General features: G+C 42.5%; 1 protein-coding gene across 1 annotated transcript; it reads left to right on the forward strand.

The window, feature by feature from the left end:
• The first annotated feature begins 57 nt into the window (after positions 1-57).
• Positions 58-19,460, forward strand: SNAPC4 (small nuclear RNA activating complex polypeptide 4). Its single transcript, XM_050908158.1, has 23 exons — positions 58-253; positions 1,287-1,327; positions 2,412-2,570; positions 3,139-3,264; positions 4,131-4,209; positions 4,748-4,829; positions 5,699-5,803; positions 6,363-6,435; positions 6,753-6,917; positions 7,152-7,299; positions 8,287-8,393; positions 8,680-8,774; positions 9,509-9,603; positions 10,238-10,323; positions 11,036-11,428; positions 12,492-12,581; positions 12,810-13,053; positions 13,159-13,229; positions 13,534-13,644; positions 13,868-13,895; positions 14,558-16,665; positions 18,028-18,158; positions 18,946-19,460. Exons 1-22 carry the CDS (start codon positions 58-60, stop codon positions 18,145-18,147), a joined length of 4,722 nt encoding a protein of 1,573 aa, XP_050764115.1. The 3' UTR covers positions 18,148-18,158; positions 18,946-19,460.
• The last annotated feature ends 695 nt before the right edge of the window (positions 19,461-20,155 follow it).

Raw genomic sequence — 20,155 nt, forward strand, 5'->3', positions numbered from 1 at the left:
GGGGGCGGGGCCCGCGGCAAGGCTGTGCGGCCCAGGCCCAGAGCCTGCGGCGCCGCCATGTCTCGCTGGCCGGGCCCGGCCGGGGCCCGCCGCCCCCCCGGGGCTGAGGCTGCGCTCTCCCCCGCGGCCCTCGACCTGAACGCGGAGCGGGAGAAGATCCGGCGGGAGATCGAGGAGCTGGAGCGGAGCCTGGAGCCCGGCGGGGCCGGCATCGATGTGGCCGTCTCTGACTCCAGCCTCAGCTCCGGCACGGGTACGGCGGAGCGCGGGCTCGCCCCTCTCCAACCTCCCCCGGTGCTTCTGCTTCTGCATTAAGTTGCTGCTCTGGCTCTTGAGATGCGTGTCTGGCGTGACAGGAGAGAGGCTCGCGTCGTTTTTGTATTAACCCCACGGTTTCTGCCAGGTGCTGCGCACAGGCGGTGCTGGGAACGAGTTTTGGAGGACTCGAGGCGAGCTGTCTCCTCAAGGCTTTCCTTAGCGAGCGTCCTTGCAGGAGAAGCCTCTTGCACCCGTGTTTTGTGTATTTTCATGATGAAACCCACGGCAAGCTAGCGGGGAAGGTTGAAGGAGCCATCACGCCTCCTCATGGAGGTTTCTAGTCAAGGCAGGTGGTAACGAGCTGACTCATGAAACGTAACAGCCCACCAAATATTGTCAATAGTTAAATCGCAGCCGTTTCCACGCTCTCTGAACGGACAACACAAACTCTGCTGTCTGAGCCACTCCATTTCGCAGCCTGCCTGTGCCTCCTAAAATTAATTTTTTAAAGGAAAGAGGGGGTGGTAATAGTTCGGGTGTCTATACCTATGGCGGCTGTCACAGTCGCTTCATCCACCTGTGTTTTGATCATGCAAGTCTGAATAACGTATATCAGAAGTCTGTAGCCACACTGAATGCAAAACCAAATATTGCTGAAGAGTGTGGAAGGGCTGTTAGGTGCTTTCAAAGTTGATGGGTTCTGTTGGGTTGGAGTGTTCGCTTGGCTGCGCACTCTGGCGCCTGTAATTTGCTGTGATGTGTAGGACCGAGATGCAGCTTGATTGTTGCTATAGTTATCAGGAGTTGCTCTTTTTTCCTACTCTAGAACAAAAAAGTGTATACATGGAGTATAACTAACTATTGTTTTTACTTGACAATACTGGCAGTATCCAAAAACTCTAATGGTCATGTCTGAGATACTATGTGATGCTTCATTCTGTATGCTTTAATTGAAAAGTCTTTGGTTTTGAAGCTTTCCTTTTTTATCCCACTGCAGTCAGCATTTTTGTATTTTTGTTGTCTAACAGATGATGGTGAAGATGAGGACTCAGATTCTCATGCTGAAATGGTAACCATTTTCTCTTTAAGCATCTCTTTCCATCTGTCTATTGAAGGGAGCAGGAGGAAGGGGAATTTCACACTGTTCTGGGGGAATCTAGGCAGCTGGCTTGACTCCGTAGCTCAGGAAGGATTAATAATAGACCTGGAGGTTTAGTTATTCCTGCCCAGGACTTTGTTATTCACGTGTAATAGAGAGACTTCTTCATGTGAAAACAAATGACAGGGATCAGAGGTCTCACTGCTCTAGTGCTTGCTGATCTCTGTCACTGGAAACACACCAGCTTCTGGGGAGGTCGCAGAGCAATTGCACGTGAGAAAGAAATCATCAGCTTGTGATTAAAAGATCTTTTACTCCTTTGTACCTGAAGAATACTGGGTTTGTACGCGAGGGGGAAATTACTTCTAAGACTTCGTACAAATCTGTTTACTTTTGGTGTTGTTTTAAACATAATATTTTCTCAGAATTCATATAAAAAATACTTAGCAGAGAAATATCTTAACACCTGTGCAGCACAGTAAAGGGGAAGCTGGCTTGTGAAGACAAATCTGCAGGTGCAGGTTGGACCCAGGTGCAGAGCACTTTTATGAAACAGTCGGAGCCCTGCTTTGTGTCCAAAGCATGTGGTAATAAATCACGTAAGGGAAGAATTGCTTCCGTAGAAACACGAATGAGGTGGAAATTTGAAGGGGTGGTTCTGAAATACAGATTTAGCAGGTAAGAGAGCTCCAGTGTAAAGTACTGCTGTTTTGCAGTTTACTTACAGTTTTGCAGTTGATGGCAGAAGACCAATGTTGGCAAGGTTTGGAGTCAGACTTTGGTTCAAATAGCAGCAGGCTGAACTAATGAACAGGGTGAAGGGGAGTTAGGCAAGGCTGGTAACTCTGCCTCTGGGAGCGTTCAAAACAACTACCAGGGAGAGACAGTTATGTGCCCTCAAATCTTTTGAAAATCAGTTTTGTAAGATAATAGAAGTATTGAGTTACAAAAATAATTATGTTACATACTTGCTTTTAAAGCAAGCATTTTTCTCTCTTCTTTTCTTTTTTTCTTTTTTTTTTTTCCTCCTCTAAAATGCCTTATTTGCTTCAAGGAAATGGAAAGAGAAGATGACAGTAGCGATGATGATATTGAAAGTAGTCTGCCACAGGATCCAGAAACATGTCTGCAGATGAACCATGTGTACCAGGAAGTTATCCAGGAAAAGATTGAGGAAGTCGAGCTTCTCATTGCACAAAACAAAGAACAGCAGGTGAGCGCAAACAGGATTAAAATGTTCATTCCTGTGCTTTTCTGGGTTGCCATTTGCCATCTTCCCCTGCCCATCAAGCCCAGTAAAACTTTCCAGGACATTACCAATCCATCACAGGTACCAATGGAATCATCTGCAGCAGTCATAGTCCCTTATTCATATGCTGGTGCAGTGCTCAGCTTGCTTGGCCAGGAACCAGGTTCATTTTCTTCATGGCAGTTCAGACCAATGTCATTTGACTGCCCTTTCGAATGGCTTATTTGCCTGATGTTTCCATGCTTTCTTATCACCAAAAATGCTACCACTAGGGTACTTTATATCTTATATTTTAGCTTGTTGTAGCAAGTTAGTTTGTTTTGGGTTTGGTTTTTTTTGTTTTTTTTAATTATCCGCAGTGTACTGTACAAACTTAGGAAGTTCCAAATCCTGTCTTTAACACGTGCACTGATTTACAGTCTGGTGCTGCAAATTTGAACCCTGCCTGGGATGTTTGTGATGGCTCAGCCACTGCTCTCTGAAATTAGGAATTTGAAGGAGACGCTGATATGTTTTAATTCTTGTATTGCAGAAGGAAATCATGTGCGAGCTTGGTGGTCCAAAAATAGCAAAGGCAGGAGATGGTAGAAATCTACCAGCAAATATATTTTTGGGTCATTTTATGAAGCCATACTTTAAGGATAAAACAACAGGAATTGTAAGTAAATATAACTAGGTTACATACTTTCAATGATAGATTTAAATTGTAACTGTGTTAAAACCCTGTTACGTTTCAACTGTGTAACTGTGAATGTCACTCCTCAGTTTGAAACGTTTTTTTCCTCACTTGTTGCTTGCTTACCCTCTTTTGGAAATATTTGTTCAACCCATGTCTGGCTGTGATGTCTGAAAGTGAGTTCTGAGGAGTGGTATGCCAGCCATGGGGCACTTGAACGTTCTTGTTTTCAGCTTAACTTTGATTGATTGTCTTCATCTCCACAATCTAATTCCATGCTGTTGTTTAAAGTACTCGTTGAAATCTGATTGTCTTTGAAAGTGAGTTTTCTGAGGCAAATGTCACTGCTTTTTTCATGTGTTTTTAAAGGGTCCTAGCAAAAGGAGATCTTGACTTTTGTTGTAGCTAAGATGTCAACAGTCACCATATGTATATTAATATAATATTCAAGCAATGACTGGTAATTTTTCTATTAAATCCTACCCAAGTTGGTAGTGCATCTTAAGTAGGTACAAACATGCGTAATATGTGTCCCCATGTTCAAAATGCTTCTTCAACCGACTGTGGCTAACACGAGCAGGCCTGGCTCTGAGCTGAGAATGTGCTGTGTAACCATGGACAAACTTACTTGCTTGAAGCATCTATTTGTATTTGTTTTCTTACGTCTTCTGATGTGTCTGTCAGCTAGTGATAATAAAGGTAACTTAGCGGTTTGAATGTGACAGTTTGCACAAGTTTGAGTTACGAGTCTTTTTTGTAGCAGTTTGTGCTAGAGTTCTTAGAAGAAAGGGGAATTTTTCTGTGTATCTGACTCTTCCAATGTATCTAACCCTTCTAATCTTCATTAGGGCCCTCCTTCCAATGAAGATGCCAAGGAAAAGGCAGCTCAGGGCATAAAATCCTTTGAACAACTGCTTTCAACAAAATGTAAGTAACTCTATGTGCTGTTCAGTGTTCTGTAAGAGCTGTAACAAATGTATATGTACATATTGTTAGTTCCCCCTCCATTTGCAGTTAAATGTCAACACTCCTGATATTTCGTGCTTGACTCACAAAAAAAGTTGTTAAAAGTAAATGAGATGCTCTATAAATTGTTTCAGTGAGTCATTAATGACTCCCTTTTGTTTGCATTTGTTTTGATGCATCAACTCCTGTGAGCACTCCAAAACCAAATGAGATCATGCAAGGGTAGTGCTAAGATGAGAGAAGTTCAGGGGACACTTAAGCTCTGGATGGTTACCAACACCTGGGTGATTATCTTTATTGAGATCTCTTCAGAACTAAAACTGAGCAAGAGGCTGCGATTTGCCCAAGTCAGAGCTGACATTAGTGATTTAGGTGGGGAACTCTTATTGAAGACCTGGGGGACACTTTAACCAGGGGTATTGAAAGCAGTGGATCTCTCTTTTTCTTGGTGGTGGTTTTCCACTAATGTCTGATTGCTCGATTACCTTGTTTGGTGTAGGGAAAAGCAGAGAGAAGACATTATTGCAGAAATCAGTAGTAAGTGACCGCTTGCAGCGCCTGCTTCAGCCAAAGTTACTGAAGTAAGTACTGTGCAAAAATCTTCTTTCTCCTGATGAGAACATTATATATGAAGGCAGGAGAGGATATATGTGGAGATTCCGCTCTCCTTCAGCAAGTTCTTGCGTGAACTGTTTGCCATTCAGTAAGGTTACAAAACACAGCAGAGATACTTTGACTATCACCGTTGGGCCTGGGAGAGCCGCTCTGTGAATTACAGCAGTGGTCCTCAAACTCGCCAGTCCTGTGGGCACCAAGTGCAGAGGATGACACTGTTGTAGGTAGCAGCATCTTTCGTTCTTTCTTGGCATCTATATTATCTGTGTGTGCACATGGTACCGAAGGGTCCTGGACTGCAATGTTCTGACTATAAGCAAGAGGTTACAGCATTCGGGCTGTGTTGTAAATGCTTGATGATTGTTTTGTGGGTATCTGGCAGGTGGAGAGGTTTTGTTTTGTATTGTGGCGTTTTGTAGCCATCTATTTCTTCGCATTGACACAGTGGTGTAACTTCAAATAGTCTACAGGGCTTGAAGCTGAAATTGTGTTACGTAGCAAGTCATTATGGTGTGTCCAGCGAGAGATTTCTGTGCCTGGAGCTGGTACGGTCTTTGTTGCTGTTGCAGCAACCATTGGTTCTCTCTGTAAATACCAAAATGATTAATCTGAGACCTGTTCTGGGTCAATGATTTGCATTGAAGGGGCAAAAATAGGACAATGAGTGTGTCGTGTGGGAAAACCTAGAAGAACAACAGTTTTGTGTAGTGTGGAAATAAACTTGAACGAAAGAATGATACTGATGGGGAAACCATCTTTGCCATACGTCTTCTGATGTCGTTGACCTCATTCCCATCTAGTCATATTAAGTAATGATAAAAATGTCTTTGAACAGGATGAGTTATTGGAATCAGAAACTGGAGAAAGTCAAGACTGAAATGGAGAAACAGATTTTGGAAAAGCAAATCAAAGAAGTGGAGCGAGAAATAGAAGCGATTAAGTGAGAAATCATCTTTTTATGTTCTTGGAGTTTACCTCTTAAAGTTCCCTCCTTCCTCAAGCACTTCTAGATCTGACATTTGGAAAAATCTTTATTTGTGTTGGCTTGCAAAAAATTAAGTGCTGTTCAAACTCTGCAGAGCTCTCATCTCCACAGTTCTTTATTAAGAGTCCTGTTGTGGGTCTTCATACACAAATGTAGTATCTATACCCAATATAGAGGTGCTGCTTTAAATAGTTCTTGATTTAGCAACAAAGAAGCAAAGAGCTCTGTAATTTTTAGTAGTCTGTCTAGAGCAATGTTTTGTGATACTGCACTCATTGTTTCTCCTGCTAAACCAACATCATCTTGTAGGGAACTCTTTTTCAAGAAGAAACATTGTTTTGGGCAAAGTTACTATGTTAAAGAGCCTGATGCTTTTAGGTAGTAAGTGTTCAGTTCTTGTGGAAGTCAGTAACAAGTGGGAGGAATAAGATGAAGCAAGATCAGGAAGACAAAGTGACTGTTTAATTAACCATTTAATGCGGTTCGTTCTTTCTCTTTGTACCTTTTGCTGTAGCCAACTCCCAGAAAGTGACTTGTTAGGAAACAGATTTGATGAGCATGACTGGGAGAAGATTTCAAACATCCACGTAAGTTGGGAGATCAGCTCTTTTATTACTTCTGATATCTGTGTCCCCTCTCTTGAGAATTACCTGACCTGGTCTAGTTTGCATCCACTGTTCCCATCATGCATTTCTTGAAGTTGACTGTTATGTGATCTCAACTTGGCAAGCACAGAAGTACTGAAAAGTTGATGTTATTGGTTAAATTTGATGATTTAATTCTGGAAAACTTAGCAATAAGACATACCTGGAATGCAAAATATATTCCTTGTATCGGTGTTCCTGTCTGTCCAGGTGTTCAGTCCCAGCTACAAGACAAAACAGATTTTTGATGTTTCTTTTAGTTTGATGGACAACGTAGTTCAGAAGAACTGAGGAAGTTTTGGCAAAATTGGGAGCATCCAAGTATCAACAAAAAGGAATGGACTGAGGAGGAAATAGAGAGGCTAAAGAAGATAGCTGCTAAACATGGTTATCTGGACTGGCAAACTATAGCCCAGGAGTTGGGGGTAAGGTCTTCTGAGCTCAGAAACAAGAGGTGAAACGTCAGTTAATTCTGACTGAACTGTGCCTCATGTCAGTTTTCAGAAAATGACATTAATGTTAATTCATTGTTAATTAATGCTTTTCTGAGAAGCGTTCAATAACAGTACCAAAAAAGTTTGGTACTTTAGCCTTGCCCTCTTGCTTTTTATCCTCATAAATAGCCGGTTACTGAGTAGCTCTGTTTTCATTGTATTAAGACAAACAGGACACCTTTCCAGTGCCTACAGAAGTATCAAGTCTATAACAAAGATTTGAAAAGGAAAGAATGGACTAAAGGTGAAGATCAGATGCTTTTAGAGCTTGTTCAAGAGATGAGAGTAGGAAGTCATATCCCATACAAGAAAAGTAAGTGACCTACAAGTGGAAAATGTCTTCCATTCACCTGTAATGGTTGGGTTTTTCTCATTCTTTCAGGCTTGTGTGTGTTAATGTTTCTGCATACTAGAGCACCTACCCTGCTCTGATTCAAGGAATTAATGAATTTTTATTTCCTATGAATGTTTTCATTTCCAGGATAGTCACAGTTCTATGTTTTCACCTTACTTTTCTAGCCTGTGATCTAGACACAATAGTGCTGTGGCTCATCTGAAATTACAGATGTACCTGTTTCTAAAAACCCCTTGTTGGCACGCTGAATGAAAGAGGATGGTTGAGTTTTCCCTCTCTTTTTCCTTGGTGGGAGCCGTAACATATGCCTTTCCTGTACCTACCTGGAAGTTTCATTGTATCAGCAAGAACTTAGTATCTCTTGGAACCTTTATCCATCTTTGAAATTTGGTTGAAATTGGCTGAGAGTTATTAACAAGTACCGATGGTTGCGTGAGCTTTGTTTCTTGTAGCGAAATCATTGGAGTTCTTCCCTAGAAAGCCAGTATTCATTCATGGCCAGCTGCTTTGGCAGTTTTCAGTGCTGTGACCAGAAGCCTTTTCTAGGGCATCAGTACTGCTGTCTCTGTTCCTCAGATGTGTGGGAGGCAGTATGAGAACAGTAACCAAGTATCTGGGGTCCTAAATCCAAGCCTGTGAGTGTAACACCTGGTGTGTTGAACCTGTCAGATACGTATTGGAGCTGAAACCTTTCCTAGTTCTCCGTTGCAAGATGGATTGTTGGGTCATCATGTGTCTCATATGGATAATGCCATTATAAATAGTAACATTTTATGTGTGCTGTGCTCTTTCAATTTTTGTTGTGTACCATTGTTTTAAGTATTTAAACTGAGATTTAAATGCTGCTTATGGCAATCCACTGTTTGAAAATATCGCAGTTACAATGTAAGTAAAGGAAGAAACACTGTTTGCAACAGACTTTAAAATACACCTTTGCATTTCTAGTTGCTTATTACATGGAAGGTAGAGATTCTGCTCAGCTGATTTACCGATGGACAAAGAGCGTGGACCCCAGTTTGAAGAAAGGACCCTGGACACCAGAGGAAGATGCTGTAAGCTCCGTTCTCTGATGCCTAGAATTGCAGGGTGCAAAAAGTGGGAAGGTTAGACTGTTGAGATGTTGCATGGCTATATACGTCTGAGCTTTAACAGTGGCACAAAGGAATGTAAAATGGACCAAGGTGGACAGTTTACCAGTCAAGAGGGCTTAGAAGCTCTTAAACGCTTCTGTTCAGAGATTTACAACACAGTGGAAACAAATACAGCTGCTTCTGTCTCAGGCCTATTAGGATTATTACTGATGAGAATTTCAACTCTTGCTTTGCCTGATTAACATAGATGCTGTTGGCTGCAGTTAAGAAGTATGGAGAGCGTGACTGGTATAAAATTCGGACAGAAGTGCCAGGGAGGAGCGATGCTCAGTGCAGAGATCGGTAAGTATGCTAAATGTAGCAACTGTGCTTTCAAGTTTATTACACAGAGCCAAGATGCAACTTACTTTACAAATATGTTTGATTTGCTGACACCAGTGTCACCTTAAGGACTGTTTTGTAAAAAGTGGTTATGGTCTGAATATAGTCTCTAACATTGTCTCCACATGACCCTGCATTTGTAGTTACAGAAGTCAAAAAGTTGAAATTGAGTTTAACAGAGAGAAGAGTGCATTGTTGCCTGTGGTGTGCTACTCCCTCAGTATAGTTGGCTGTGGCTTAGCAGAAGTTGGGAAGGATGATGTTCAAAATAAAGCAAAGGGGTCATTAAATGTGAATGAGTGCATGTAGGGAGGGAAGGTTGTCATCCATGTGTTGTCTGTGCACTGTGAAAATGATCTAGTCAGTGACTGCCTGTAACTGAACACCAATAATGAGGTGCTGAGCAATTTTCAGCCTTGGACTCAACTTCAGGAGACTCAGAGTACAGTATGTCCTAATTTCAGTGACCCTAATTTTAGAGCTGCTTGTTGTAATTCTTAATCATGTGGCCTGATATTTTTGAGAACAAAGAGATTGTAGCTGTGCTGTATTAAGGGACTAGGGATGGGACCCTTTACAAAAAGGAAAGATCTGATAAGGAATGCTGGTTTTGTTCAGCTTCAGAGTATGTGGTGATGATCGGAACTGTACAAGCAGAATTGAATGTTCCTTACTTTAATGTTTTCATTTTGAAGGTACTTAAAAGCATTGCACTGTGATGTAAAGAAAGGCAAGTGGAGTTTAGAGGAAGAGGAGCAGCTAATTGAACTGGTTGAAAAGCATGGCCTGGGTAAGTGTTTCTGTGGCTTAATCTTTAGAAGCTTAGAGAAGTAAGTATAACTAAGGAATTTATCACTTAAGTTTTCTCCTCTTTTTTATTTTAAGCCCTGCAGCTGATACTGGCAGGCTCTGCTTTGTACTGATGATTGCAGCCTTCCTTATATTGTGTAGTCTGTTCCTGGAAATTCAGTTATTGAGGGATTGTGTAGTAAAGAGTTCTATAGCTGTGTTAGCAAGGCGTCAGAGCTATGACAGTTTAGAGGGGTGAGTTCCCCTCTAAAGAGCCTGTGAAAGAGTCGTCTTATTTTCTCTAAGAAAACTTTCCTTAACAAATAAAATCTTTTCAGCATTCAGTGTAAGCTTTCTTTTAAGCACTCTCTTACTGCTGCAAGGGAGTGTGTAGTTCTGCTAGGGTTTTCATCACTGGTTCATCTGTTGTAGATTCTAACTTGAGCTGAGTGTATAGTAGTGCAAAGTCTGATCGAAGAACACTAATGAGCATTAAGGTTTTGAGATCCATTTGTATAGTAACTCTGTCTCTTATACAAGGAAATGTATAATATGTGTATAATGTTCTGCACTGAAAAGGCCTGTCGCTCAGTTTGTTGCATTAATAGGTATGCTCTACTCTGCATCCTTTTTAGGTCACTGGAGTAAAATAGCTTCTGAATTGCCACATCGGACTGGCTCCCAATGTCTAAGCAAGTGGAAACTCATGATTGGGTCTAAGGTATTGTACAAAATCCTGCTACGTCACAGTCCCATCTCTTTAATTAAGATTCTCTAAAAGAAAAGCAAAATCCTGTGAAATCAATACAAAAATTGACATTGATTTCACACAATCAAGATTTTGTCATGGATAGTCATGGTCTAATTTTTGATGTGTTAAAGCAGCCTTTGTTCTGAAGGTCTGAAGTTAATTTGCTATACATTGTATATTATCCAGAATTTTCTTTATTGCCTATAAGGATGGGATATACCTAGGTTTTCATGTATGTACCTCAGGAGTTGCCAGTTTTGATACCCGGCACTCCGGAAATTCTGGCTGCGTAAGACCATGCTAAAGGTACAGTCTTGTTTCCATTGGCAAAGCGCCTGCCCTGGGGAAGGGTTCATGGCAACCTGAATGTGTCGAGATGGGGCAACGGTACTTAGTTTGTACTTCCACGTGCACCAGTTCTTAACACAAGCTTGTCCCTATCTGTAGCTTTTTCTTTGCTTACAAAAATCTAAATCAATACAAATCTGGGTCCAAAAGCAATTGTTGATTGTACTGGATTTAGTTAAGCTTAGCAGAAGTAAAGCAGAACTATCCATTTGGAAGCCACATCTTACTGATACGATACTGCCCCATGAAACTTTTTAACTTACTGATTTGAGAGATTTGCAAGCCAGGGGTGAACACTGGCTAAAACTTGTCCGTACTTTTTTTGACTGAGAAGAAAAGATCTAGGCCAACAAAACGCCGACACGTGCAAGAGAGTTCCAGCTCTTCAGAGAGTAGCAGTGAAGACATAGAACTGGACTTAGCAGACAGTTCAGAGGAGGAGACGACAAGCAAGGAGGAGTGTGCGTTTCCCAGCATTGATTTGTGGATACCCACAAGGACAAATACGCAGGAGTCAAACAAAGGAAGATACCAAACTCCATCCCTTTTCTCTCCCGCGAGTGCTGATGCAAAGACCAGTAGCAGTGAAGTTCCAAGTGCAACGTGTGATGGAGACAAGGACAGAGTTGGCGATAAATCGTCAGAGTTGAACACCCTCCTGAGGGGCATTGCACGTCCGCATTCAACGGACATCACTGTGAAGAATCCAGTAGAAGTAATGAACAAGGTGAATCCTGGGATTCTCAGTCTGTTCTTGATGGGATTGGAGCTTAGATCAGAAGCGCCTGGGAAGTGCAGTTGCTGCAGTAAAGAGAGTATGTGATGAGTAGATGGCAAAATCTTTTTCGCGCCTCTGTTGGCTGCTTTCTCTTTATGCCATTGGGGGGTGCTGTTGGAAACTGAGCTGTTGGATTAAACAGAAATTTCTAGCACTGCCTTCCCATGCATTACCTAGAAAATAGCTGTGTTCTTTCCTATACTTAATGTCACAGGAATAAAACTTTTTTTAGATCTCCATAACGCAGAATTGTCCAGTGACTTGTGGTGTGTCTCTGCTGTGGTGACTAGGGCATATTGGCTTAGAGTTTGGAAGAATTAAGTTACTTATACATCTGTATCTGATTCTGAGCTGGGTTTTCACCCCAGATCAGGTACTGAAACAGCACAAACCCTCCCAGCACATTTTTGCAGAAAGATACTCCTTAGCAAAATATTAAATGTCTGAACTGCTATTTAAGTTCACGTAAGCAAAATTGTTCTGACTTTTGTGTTAAGAATTGCATGTGTGCCCGAGACTGCAGGACCAATTGCACCGATGACAAGTTTGTTGGTTACAGAAGTGGTGTGTCCTGGGGATTATGGTATGCAAGGGTTGTAAGTGCTTATCTGGTGTAATCAGTCTTTAATTTTGATTACAGATACAGCATTATTTTACTAGTAGAAGTTTAGGGAAGAGTCAGTGGCTTTTCCAAACCTCTTCCTGTTCCTTCCCTTGTACTGTTAAGCCAAAAAATGCAAAGAGAATCATCCAATAAATTCTGACCCTCAGTGTGGGTTTTTGTAGGTACTTCACACAAAGGCTTTTACAAAATAGACACTTGTTATTGTGATAATGCACAGGGACTAAAAGATAAGGTAAATGTCTGCACTTCAGGGCTGATTTAATTTAATAAGACACTTTCAATAGCAGGAATGTTGAAAACTTTTGTACCTTCTGTGTATAGTCAGTGCAAGTAATTTTCTGTGAGATACTTTTCCTTTTATCTTTTCTTGTATGCTTTCATGTTAAGGCTTCCAGGTGTGGAAAGCAAGTGCTACGGGTTACCCTGGAGAATGTGAGAAGAGTATTAAGAAATAACACATGCTTTCAGAGGAAACTTGTAAGTGCCTCTTCTGTGTTGTCTGCTCTTGTGATGTGAGTGCTGCCAGGCTGGTGTATTTAGTGGGGAGTGCTTTTTGATAGAACCACATATCTTCTTGCACTGTAGTCCCAAGAGGAAAAGCTCCTAATTTTTTTTCATAACTGCCCCGTGAATAGTTTGTTGTGGGACTAATTATGGTAGAACTTTCCTAATTGGAACTCTAATTATGTATTTGTTCATGCACAGCAATCAAAGATACTAAAACCTTCTGCCACTGTTTTAACAAAAATATCTGGAGTTAGTACATCTGTTGGTCAGAAGCTTCAGGGGCTGCAGAACATCACGGAGAAAACTTATCGTCAAGAGAGAGAACGTTTGAGAAGAATGAACCTCGACAGAAAGCTTCTAATGGCAGTGACACCTTGGGTGGGCAATGTGCTACTGCCTTGCACCTTGCAAACTGGGAAGATGGCTTTTCATCAGACAAAAGGTAGTGGTGACCCATCAGGGGTAGCACTCTCCTACTTTTTGTCCCTACTTCCTGACATCTTGTAAGTGAATGCCCAGCTGATTTTGATGTTGGGCTTTTTTCTAGCTGATTCTATTCAAGAGAAGATTAAGTCGGTCAGTCTCGTGAGCACTCCCCTGTTCACGCTTTTCATTCAGGTAGGTTCTACTGTCTTAATAGCATTATCTGCTTTCAAACAGTGGTAATCTTTATTTTTGTATTTGATGCTTAAATAAATGGTTTATCTTTTGTTTCTTAAACAAATTATCTAATTACTGGATTAATCTGACCTCATATGACCTTAAATCCTGCTTCTCAAATCTAATACTGTTAGGATTTTTTCTGTAAGTGTAAAAATGTCCCCAGAATGCTGCATGTGAAGCCTCTCCCATCCATCTTGTGTTGTCAGTGGCTCTACATTTTTGTTCTCAATCAAATTTTAATGAAATTCTCATCTTGCAGCTCTTTCAGATTGATACCAATGGCTGCATGAAGATTATTCGTCAGAGAAGGCTAAGGCAGTCAGAGCTTCTTAGAGCTAATGCAAGAAGGCCTCAGCAGGTATTGCACATGGTCTGTTTCTAAGCTTTTCCCACCAAAGTCTTGACTGAAGTAGAGATTTTTCATTGTGTGTGGCCAGTGCTCTTTGTGTGTGTGTGTGTTACCAGCCTGTTTTCGTTCGGAAGCGTAATAAAACGTATAGCATGTTGGCAGATGTGGGTTTGATTCACACCTGTGCTGTTTTAATGATCTTTAGATATCTCAGAAGTATAATTTAATAACATTTTTTTGGCAGGCTTCCCCAAATATGGAGACTTCTTCAGGTACCTACTAGAACATTTATTTTTACGATGTGCAAGAACTTTCACTTAATTCATCACCATTACATTAATGACCAATTTAACCGAAGGAGAACTTTTGGAACAAAACTACGTTGTCATGCTCATTTTTGCTAGCTCTTGGATCTTTCAGTTATTGGCTAAGTATGTTACCCTTTGGTAAGGACTGGGAAAAATACTGAAGGGCTGGGGGACCAGTGGCACTGGGCCACCAGTTCTGTGGGCTATCACTGTTACGCTTTTCTCCAGCAAGGTGCTGGCTGTAGGCTGTGGTGAACGTGCTGGCACCGACCAAAACTCCAGTTCGTTGTTGTCATCCTGGCTGATGCGAAGTGCCCGTGTAGCGCTGACCAGTACAATTCCTCTTGTGCAGTGTTAAGGTGCATTCCTAGCCCATCTGTGATTTCTGGGGAAAATTACATCATTACTGAACAAGTGGTGAGCTTGCTGCATCAGAGTTATCTGAAGGATGTCAGGATGCGGCTTGATTAAATCAAGACTATAGTGTTGTACGAACTCTCACAAACAGGAATTTTGCTACTTGCTGTGCAGGGTACTTGATGCTTAATAGCTAAGGAATGGCTTTTGAAAATGCTATTCAATCTCTTTAATTTTTTTTTTTTTTTTTAATTTCCCCTCCTGTATAGGCAATTCATCACAATCTTGTACTCAGAGGAACTCCCGAAGGGGCATACCAAGGAATGCTGTGAGGAGACCTGTTGCCTTAAAAGCAAGGGAGACTTCTGCTGCTGTCTTTGAGAGCAGTGCTCCTGCCATGCAGGGAGCTCTTCCAGCCCAAGTGCAAAGGCAGAAGCCTAAAACTGTCTCAGAATTACTGAGAGAGAAGCGGCTAAGAGAATCCCGGGCTAAGAAAGCTATGCAGAGGACAGTATTTGTTGCCCCACAGATGCTGGTTTCGGGGCCTCTGATAATCCAGCACCCACCACAGCAACTCATTCCTTCTGCACAAGCAGGGAGCAAACCTGCAGCAGTTGGTTGTACAAATAGCCAAGTACAGTGTGCACCAGCTCCATTGCCAGCGTTTACTTCTGTTGCAGGTTCAACTTCTACCACTGTTGTGCTTGAAAACCATTCTTCGTCAGTGCCAGAAACTGGGGAAAGCCCTGGTTCCTCACAAGGGACAGAACTACAATCCAATAAGGAACTAAAAGAGCAAGCTTTGGAAAGTAGCCCTGAAGGAGGGGTTTTTCCAGGCGTGAATCCAGCTGCAGCAGAGAAGGCCCCAAATCAGGGAGGGTGCAATGGTCAGGTCCTAGCTGGTTGCTCAGCTTCAGTAGTGTTGCAAAACCAAGCTTTTGTGCCACATCAGATTACAGTGGTGCCTGTTGGCATTGAGTCTGGCACCAACAAATTGTCTCTTTCCACAACAGTTACCTGTGAGCTGAATAGTAATGGGCCGCAACAGAGGCCGGTCAATCTATTGCCTGCTCTTGTAGCTCCACAAACTGGTTCGCATTTGATTCCCAACAGCATACTGCCTTTCACGTGGGTCGTAACGCCACAGGCTTTGCTCCCCACCGCTGTACAAACTGTGGTGGGTGTTCCCCAAGGACTGCCAGCTGCTGCTGTGAGAAGTCAATGTCAGACAACTGTGACTTCCAATGGCAATGTCGCCAGCTTAGGAGTGCCTCCTGTACCAGCTGGAGCAAATATGCCTCACCCCAGCGGTGCAGAGAGAAAAGCACCAAGTGCCCAGGTAGCAGGAGTACCTTTGGGAAAGACAGCTAACCATTCCACAATTCTCTTACCTATGACCTCAGCGAGTCCTGGATGCACCACAGCCAGCGTTTCTTCTGCAACGCCTGCATGTTCAGATGGCTTCTCCAAGGCTTCTGACTCCTCTGCAGCTCAGACTACTCTTCCACCTGATGCACCAACCTTGCATGCTGTGCTGCAGCCCCAAACACAGCTACCTGCAAGCACTCAAGGGTCTGATTCCCAATGTGTGTCGAGTCTTGCTAGCTTGGGAAAGAGCCATGACTCCATTACAACAAACGGATCATCTTCCAATCCAAGCATCATCACGAAAGGGATTGTGCTCCAGCCGGGAGATCCAGTTCCCCATAACAATGTCGCAAGGAACTCGGATTGCTTTGCTGCACGAGCCTTGAAAAATAGACCTATTGCCTCCAAACCTCCGACTACGCAGCCTGCTGACAGTGCACCCCAGCCAACAACTTCCAGTGCAGAAAAGAATCTACTTGACTTTAGCCTGATTTCCCTTGAAGATGAGGGGCTAGTGAAAGAGTGGCTGAATGGGAAACAAGGTGTCCAGGTACCATCACTGCAAACCAGGTTGCCTTATTTGCCACCTTTTCTGTGCAACTTAAAAACCCTCTCAAAGCTACTTCTGCAGAAAGCAGCTCTAGAAGAGCAAGCGGCATGTCTTCTGCCTTCTGACGCCAGTCAGGATGAGGGCACTGGGGTTGATTTGCACGCTATCGGAGAACTGGTGCAGCAGAAACTTGGCGATAACCCTGCTTACCTCCTACTGAAAGCCAGATTCCTAGCAGCCTTTACTCTCCCAGCTGTACTAGCAACTCTGCCTCCTCCAAAAGTGACAACAACTCTGTCAGCCAGCAGGAAGCAGTATGAAGAGAGTGACGAAGAGGAGTGGCAGAGTGAGAAGGAAGTGTCTGAGGAAGAGAGTTGTGGGAATGAATTAACAGGTGTACGGTTGGATTGGACAGCTGACAATGAGCCTGGAGACAAAGATGCTGATTTACTAGACCAGGTAAAACAGAGGTGCCAGGGACTAAAAGCAGAAAGTTACTGCCAGCTAAATATTGCACTGGAATCCAGAGTGAAACCCCCACTGTTCTTAAGTGTAGCAGAAATTTGGTCCTTTTGAAAAGCATAGTTTTGCAGCTGATAAAAGGAAAAGCTCTCTAGCTCAGCTGGGAGCCCTTAGTCCTCACAAGGGTAAAAGTCTGTTTTATGTAGCACGTTAAACTTGACATGATAGTTCCCAGAAGTGGGTATCAAAGCTCCCTTCCTCTTACGGTTTATAGTCTGCTGCACTGACTCTTGTATTTTTGAAATCAGGCCCTTGTTTTTCATTGTATGTGTCCTTTAAACCCCAATAATATCAGGGGAATTGTGTATGTTTGCTCCTATTGCCATTTGAGGTCTTCATCCCAAATTGTTTTATATGACTAGAGATTATTAGAGTATATGGATCGATGTAAGCCGTAATGTCAACCTAAAATCAGTCTCTGATTTTTAAGCTAAATCCATTACCACCCAGCACTGTTTCTTGCAGAACATGCCAGGAAGTTGTGTAGCTCAGACTTGCATTTCAATTCATTGTGGCTCCAAAATAAACACACAAAACACTAATGAAGATGAATAAACAATGTAAATGGCTGTTTCTACAGAAAGATGGCAAAGCTGCCTAAAAATCAGAGCTTTCCCATAGTAAAAGTCAGCAGTTATCTTTCTATTCTGGCTCTGACTTCTGGGTCTGGGCCAAGTTCAGTGTAGTTTGAACTGTGAGCAGTTGGTCCAAAAGTCACCAGCAATTCTTCACTGCCTGACAGCCTTACTGCCAACCTCTGTCCTGTGTCATCTTCCACCAGGCTCCCTCCCACTCCTTTTATTAATGTTATAGGCAGGTTGTTTTTCTGGTGCTTTTCAGTGAAAAGTTTGTGGTAGGGATATGTTTTATGAGAAATCAAAAGTTTGTGTTGACCTGTGTTGTCTGGGGCACTGTCTGGCTCCAGCAGTGAAAGCTAAAGCATCACTTGTGGCAGGCGTGCAACCTCTCTAACGAATGGTTGTGCCCACAGCCTCTGTAATGAACGGTTGTGCCCAGACAGAAGCTACAGCAGGAATTGCTCTAGTTTGGTAGCGGTAGCAGAAGCAGGAAGAAATGCCAGTGTTGGCTGAAGGTTTTGCTCTGAAAACTGTGGGAAGTTTTGTGCTTCCTGTGACATTGATAATAGAATGTTGTTGTCCTATGCTTAATTTTGAAGGTAAATGGAAGATTGTTTTGGAAATCTTGCTGAGCTCCCTAAAATAAAAAGATGGCTGAAGGGGTTCTTTTGCAATTATGCTAGCTCTTGTGGTGTGATAGACTCTTCTGCTTATGTTGCAGGGCATGGGAGCTGAAGAGAATGCTGCACAGTCTGTCTTGGACTCCTGCACTGATGTGGCTGATGCCAGTGCTCCTCAAATCAGGAGAAGTGCCCGCTTCAGGAAAAGGAAGAGGATGTGAGAAGGAAATATGTTAGTAGCCACTCAGTGAATCTTGTATTTCTTGCCTGAGAAGAGAACCTGAAATGCATTTGTCTGTGGTGCAGCTTAGACAATGAATCATGACCCTAGGAAAGGACTGAAATTACCTCGATTTTTATTCCCTTAGGACACGGAGTTCTACAATCACCCATTAATCATAGACTAAAGCTAACACTTTGACCTTCAGGGAGAGGGAAAGTTGATGTCTGTGTGATAAAATTACATACAAAAGTCATGAAGTTCAAACATTTGGCAGCCTTTTAGTTGGTGCTACTGCCTACTAGTATTATACCTAGCTGGTAGCACTCTACAGGCTTGGCTGCTAAAATGAGACTAGTAGAGGGTCATAACTGGTGGGACAGGAAAGCCTGGGCAGCTGCTGCCGAAGAGAGGGTTTGTGTGTGTGAGTGCTAAGTGAGTCTTGAAGTGAAGAATAGTATGAAACGCTGGCGGGAAGCTGGGTTGAAGACCAGTGGGTACTTCATTGGACTTTGTCTTTAACACTTCATCTTTGAACAACTTTGTGGGTTCCCCCCATCCACCCTTCATTTCTCTACATGTATAACAGGTCAGCTTCTATAGGGTACAAGTGTGTGATGTCTTAATATCTGTTGAGGCTTTTGGTGAAATAGAGCGAATGAACATGAACGGTGTTTGATTCGCATGGTTGTCAGATGAGGCTGGGTTTTTTCTTTAAAATTGGTTTTAGAAACTCCAAAAGGGCAGCTTGCCTATAAAAATGCTGTGACTAATAGGAGTTGTTTGTGCTTTGTTACAGGAGTCACTTGAATGAGGTCTGCCTTCCTACATGGCAGTAGGAGATACTCTTTGCACTATTCACTTTTAACATTTCCAACAAACTGACTAGACGGACCTGGGGAAGAGAGGAAAATGGCTGGACTGGTTTTCCCATCGCCTAACAAAGTCTGCATCTTTAGACAAGTTGCAAAAAATGAAACAAAATGGCGGGAGGGAAGTCTTTCCAGCATAGACCAATTCTGTTCTCTTTCAAACTAGCACCTGCCATAGATGCCGCAGGGGAAGATTGCTGGAGATCTGGGGAAACCAGCAATGATGGTTATTTATTTCCTTTTTGTGTTAGCCCCTATTTATGTGAATGTTTATCCGTGTTCAGAATATGTTGTTCGTTGGGTGTTTTTTTTAGTGCTGTGACAGTGGTTTTGCTTCATAGCTAACTGACTGAATACTGCTGAATAAGCAGCAGATTAATTTTGTATCAAAATGAGTCTTGAGTATTTGTTGAAATACAGATGTTTTATTTTTCTCACTTAAAAATTACTGATGTATTCTGTGTGGTTTTTTTCTGGTAAATAGTGCTTTTAATAATGTGTGTATGAGTCTGATTGCTAATGAGAAAAATGAAGTTTGCAAGCTGCATGAAAGCCAGGGAGAATGTGGAAAATGAATATGCATGTGGCTAAAACTGCAGGATTGAATTAGGCTTGGATTCTTTCTTGATTCTTCCACAGCCTGCCCCACACAGACATTAGCAAATCACTTAACAAAAAATTGTTTCTTCATTCATAAAACAACAATTTCTGTCTTACAGAGAGGTGCAAGGCTAGCTGAGTCAAAGCCGATAAAATCTAGTGGGAAAGTGCTGCAGAAAGCTTCATTCCACTGCACTGGCTAAGCTTCCCGAGAGTGTAGTGGTGAGTTTAGAGCACTGTGAGGTGCAACTCTTCTACGAGGGCCTTTTAGACAGAGCTGGGGTCAGGGGGACAGTGGGTACCAATGTTGCTGCAATTGGGTGTCCAGACATTATGGAGCAAAAGGAATGATTTTGAAATGGCTTTCCTCTTGCAGTGTACTCTGTTTTCCATAAGCCAGTATAGATATCACTTTTCCAAGAAATTCAGATGTGGCGGAAGCTCTGCCATACAGTTCTGTGTGCTGTTCATCACAGGGCTGTTACCATGAGGCACTGGTAGTAAATGTAATCTGTGCTCTAAATGATTGTTGTCCTT

The sequence above is a fragment of the Gymnogyps californianus genome, chromosome 18 (assembly GCF_018139145.2).
Source record: "Gymnogyps californianus isolate 813 chromosome 18, ASM1813914v2, whole genome shotgun sequence".
In the NCBI taxonomy this organism is placed as follows: Eukaryota; Metazoa; Chordata; class Aves; order Accipitriformes; family Cathartidae; genus Gymnogyps; species Gymnogyps californianus.

Excerpts from the sequence above, each read along its gene's own strand:
- SNAPC4 (XM_050908158.1), top strand. The coding sequence starts at position 58 with ATGTCTCGCTGGCCGGGCCCGGCCGGGGCCCGCCGCCCCCCCGGGGCT. Across the intron at positions 4,210-4,747 it reads ACAACTGCTTTCAACAAAAT|GGAAAAGCAGAGAGAAGACA; the intron begins GTAAGTAACTCT and ends TGTTTGGTGTAG. Across the intron at positions 4,830-5,698 it reads CTTCAGCCAAAGTTACTGAA|GATGAGTTATTGGAATCAGA; the intron begins GTAAGTACTGTG and ends GTCTTTGAACAG.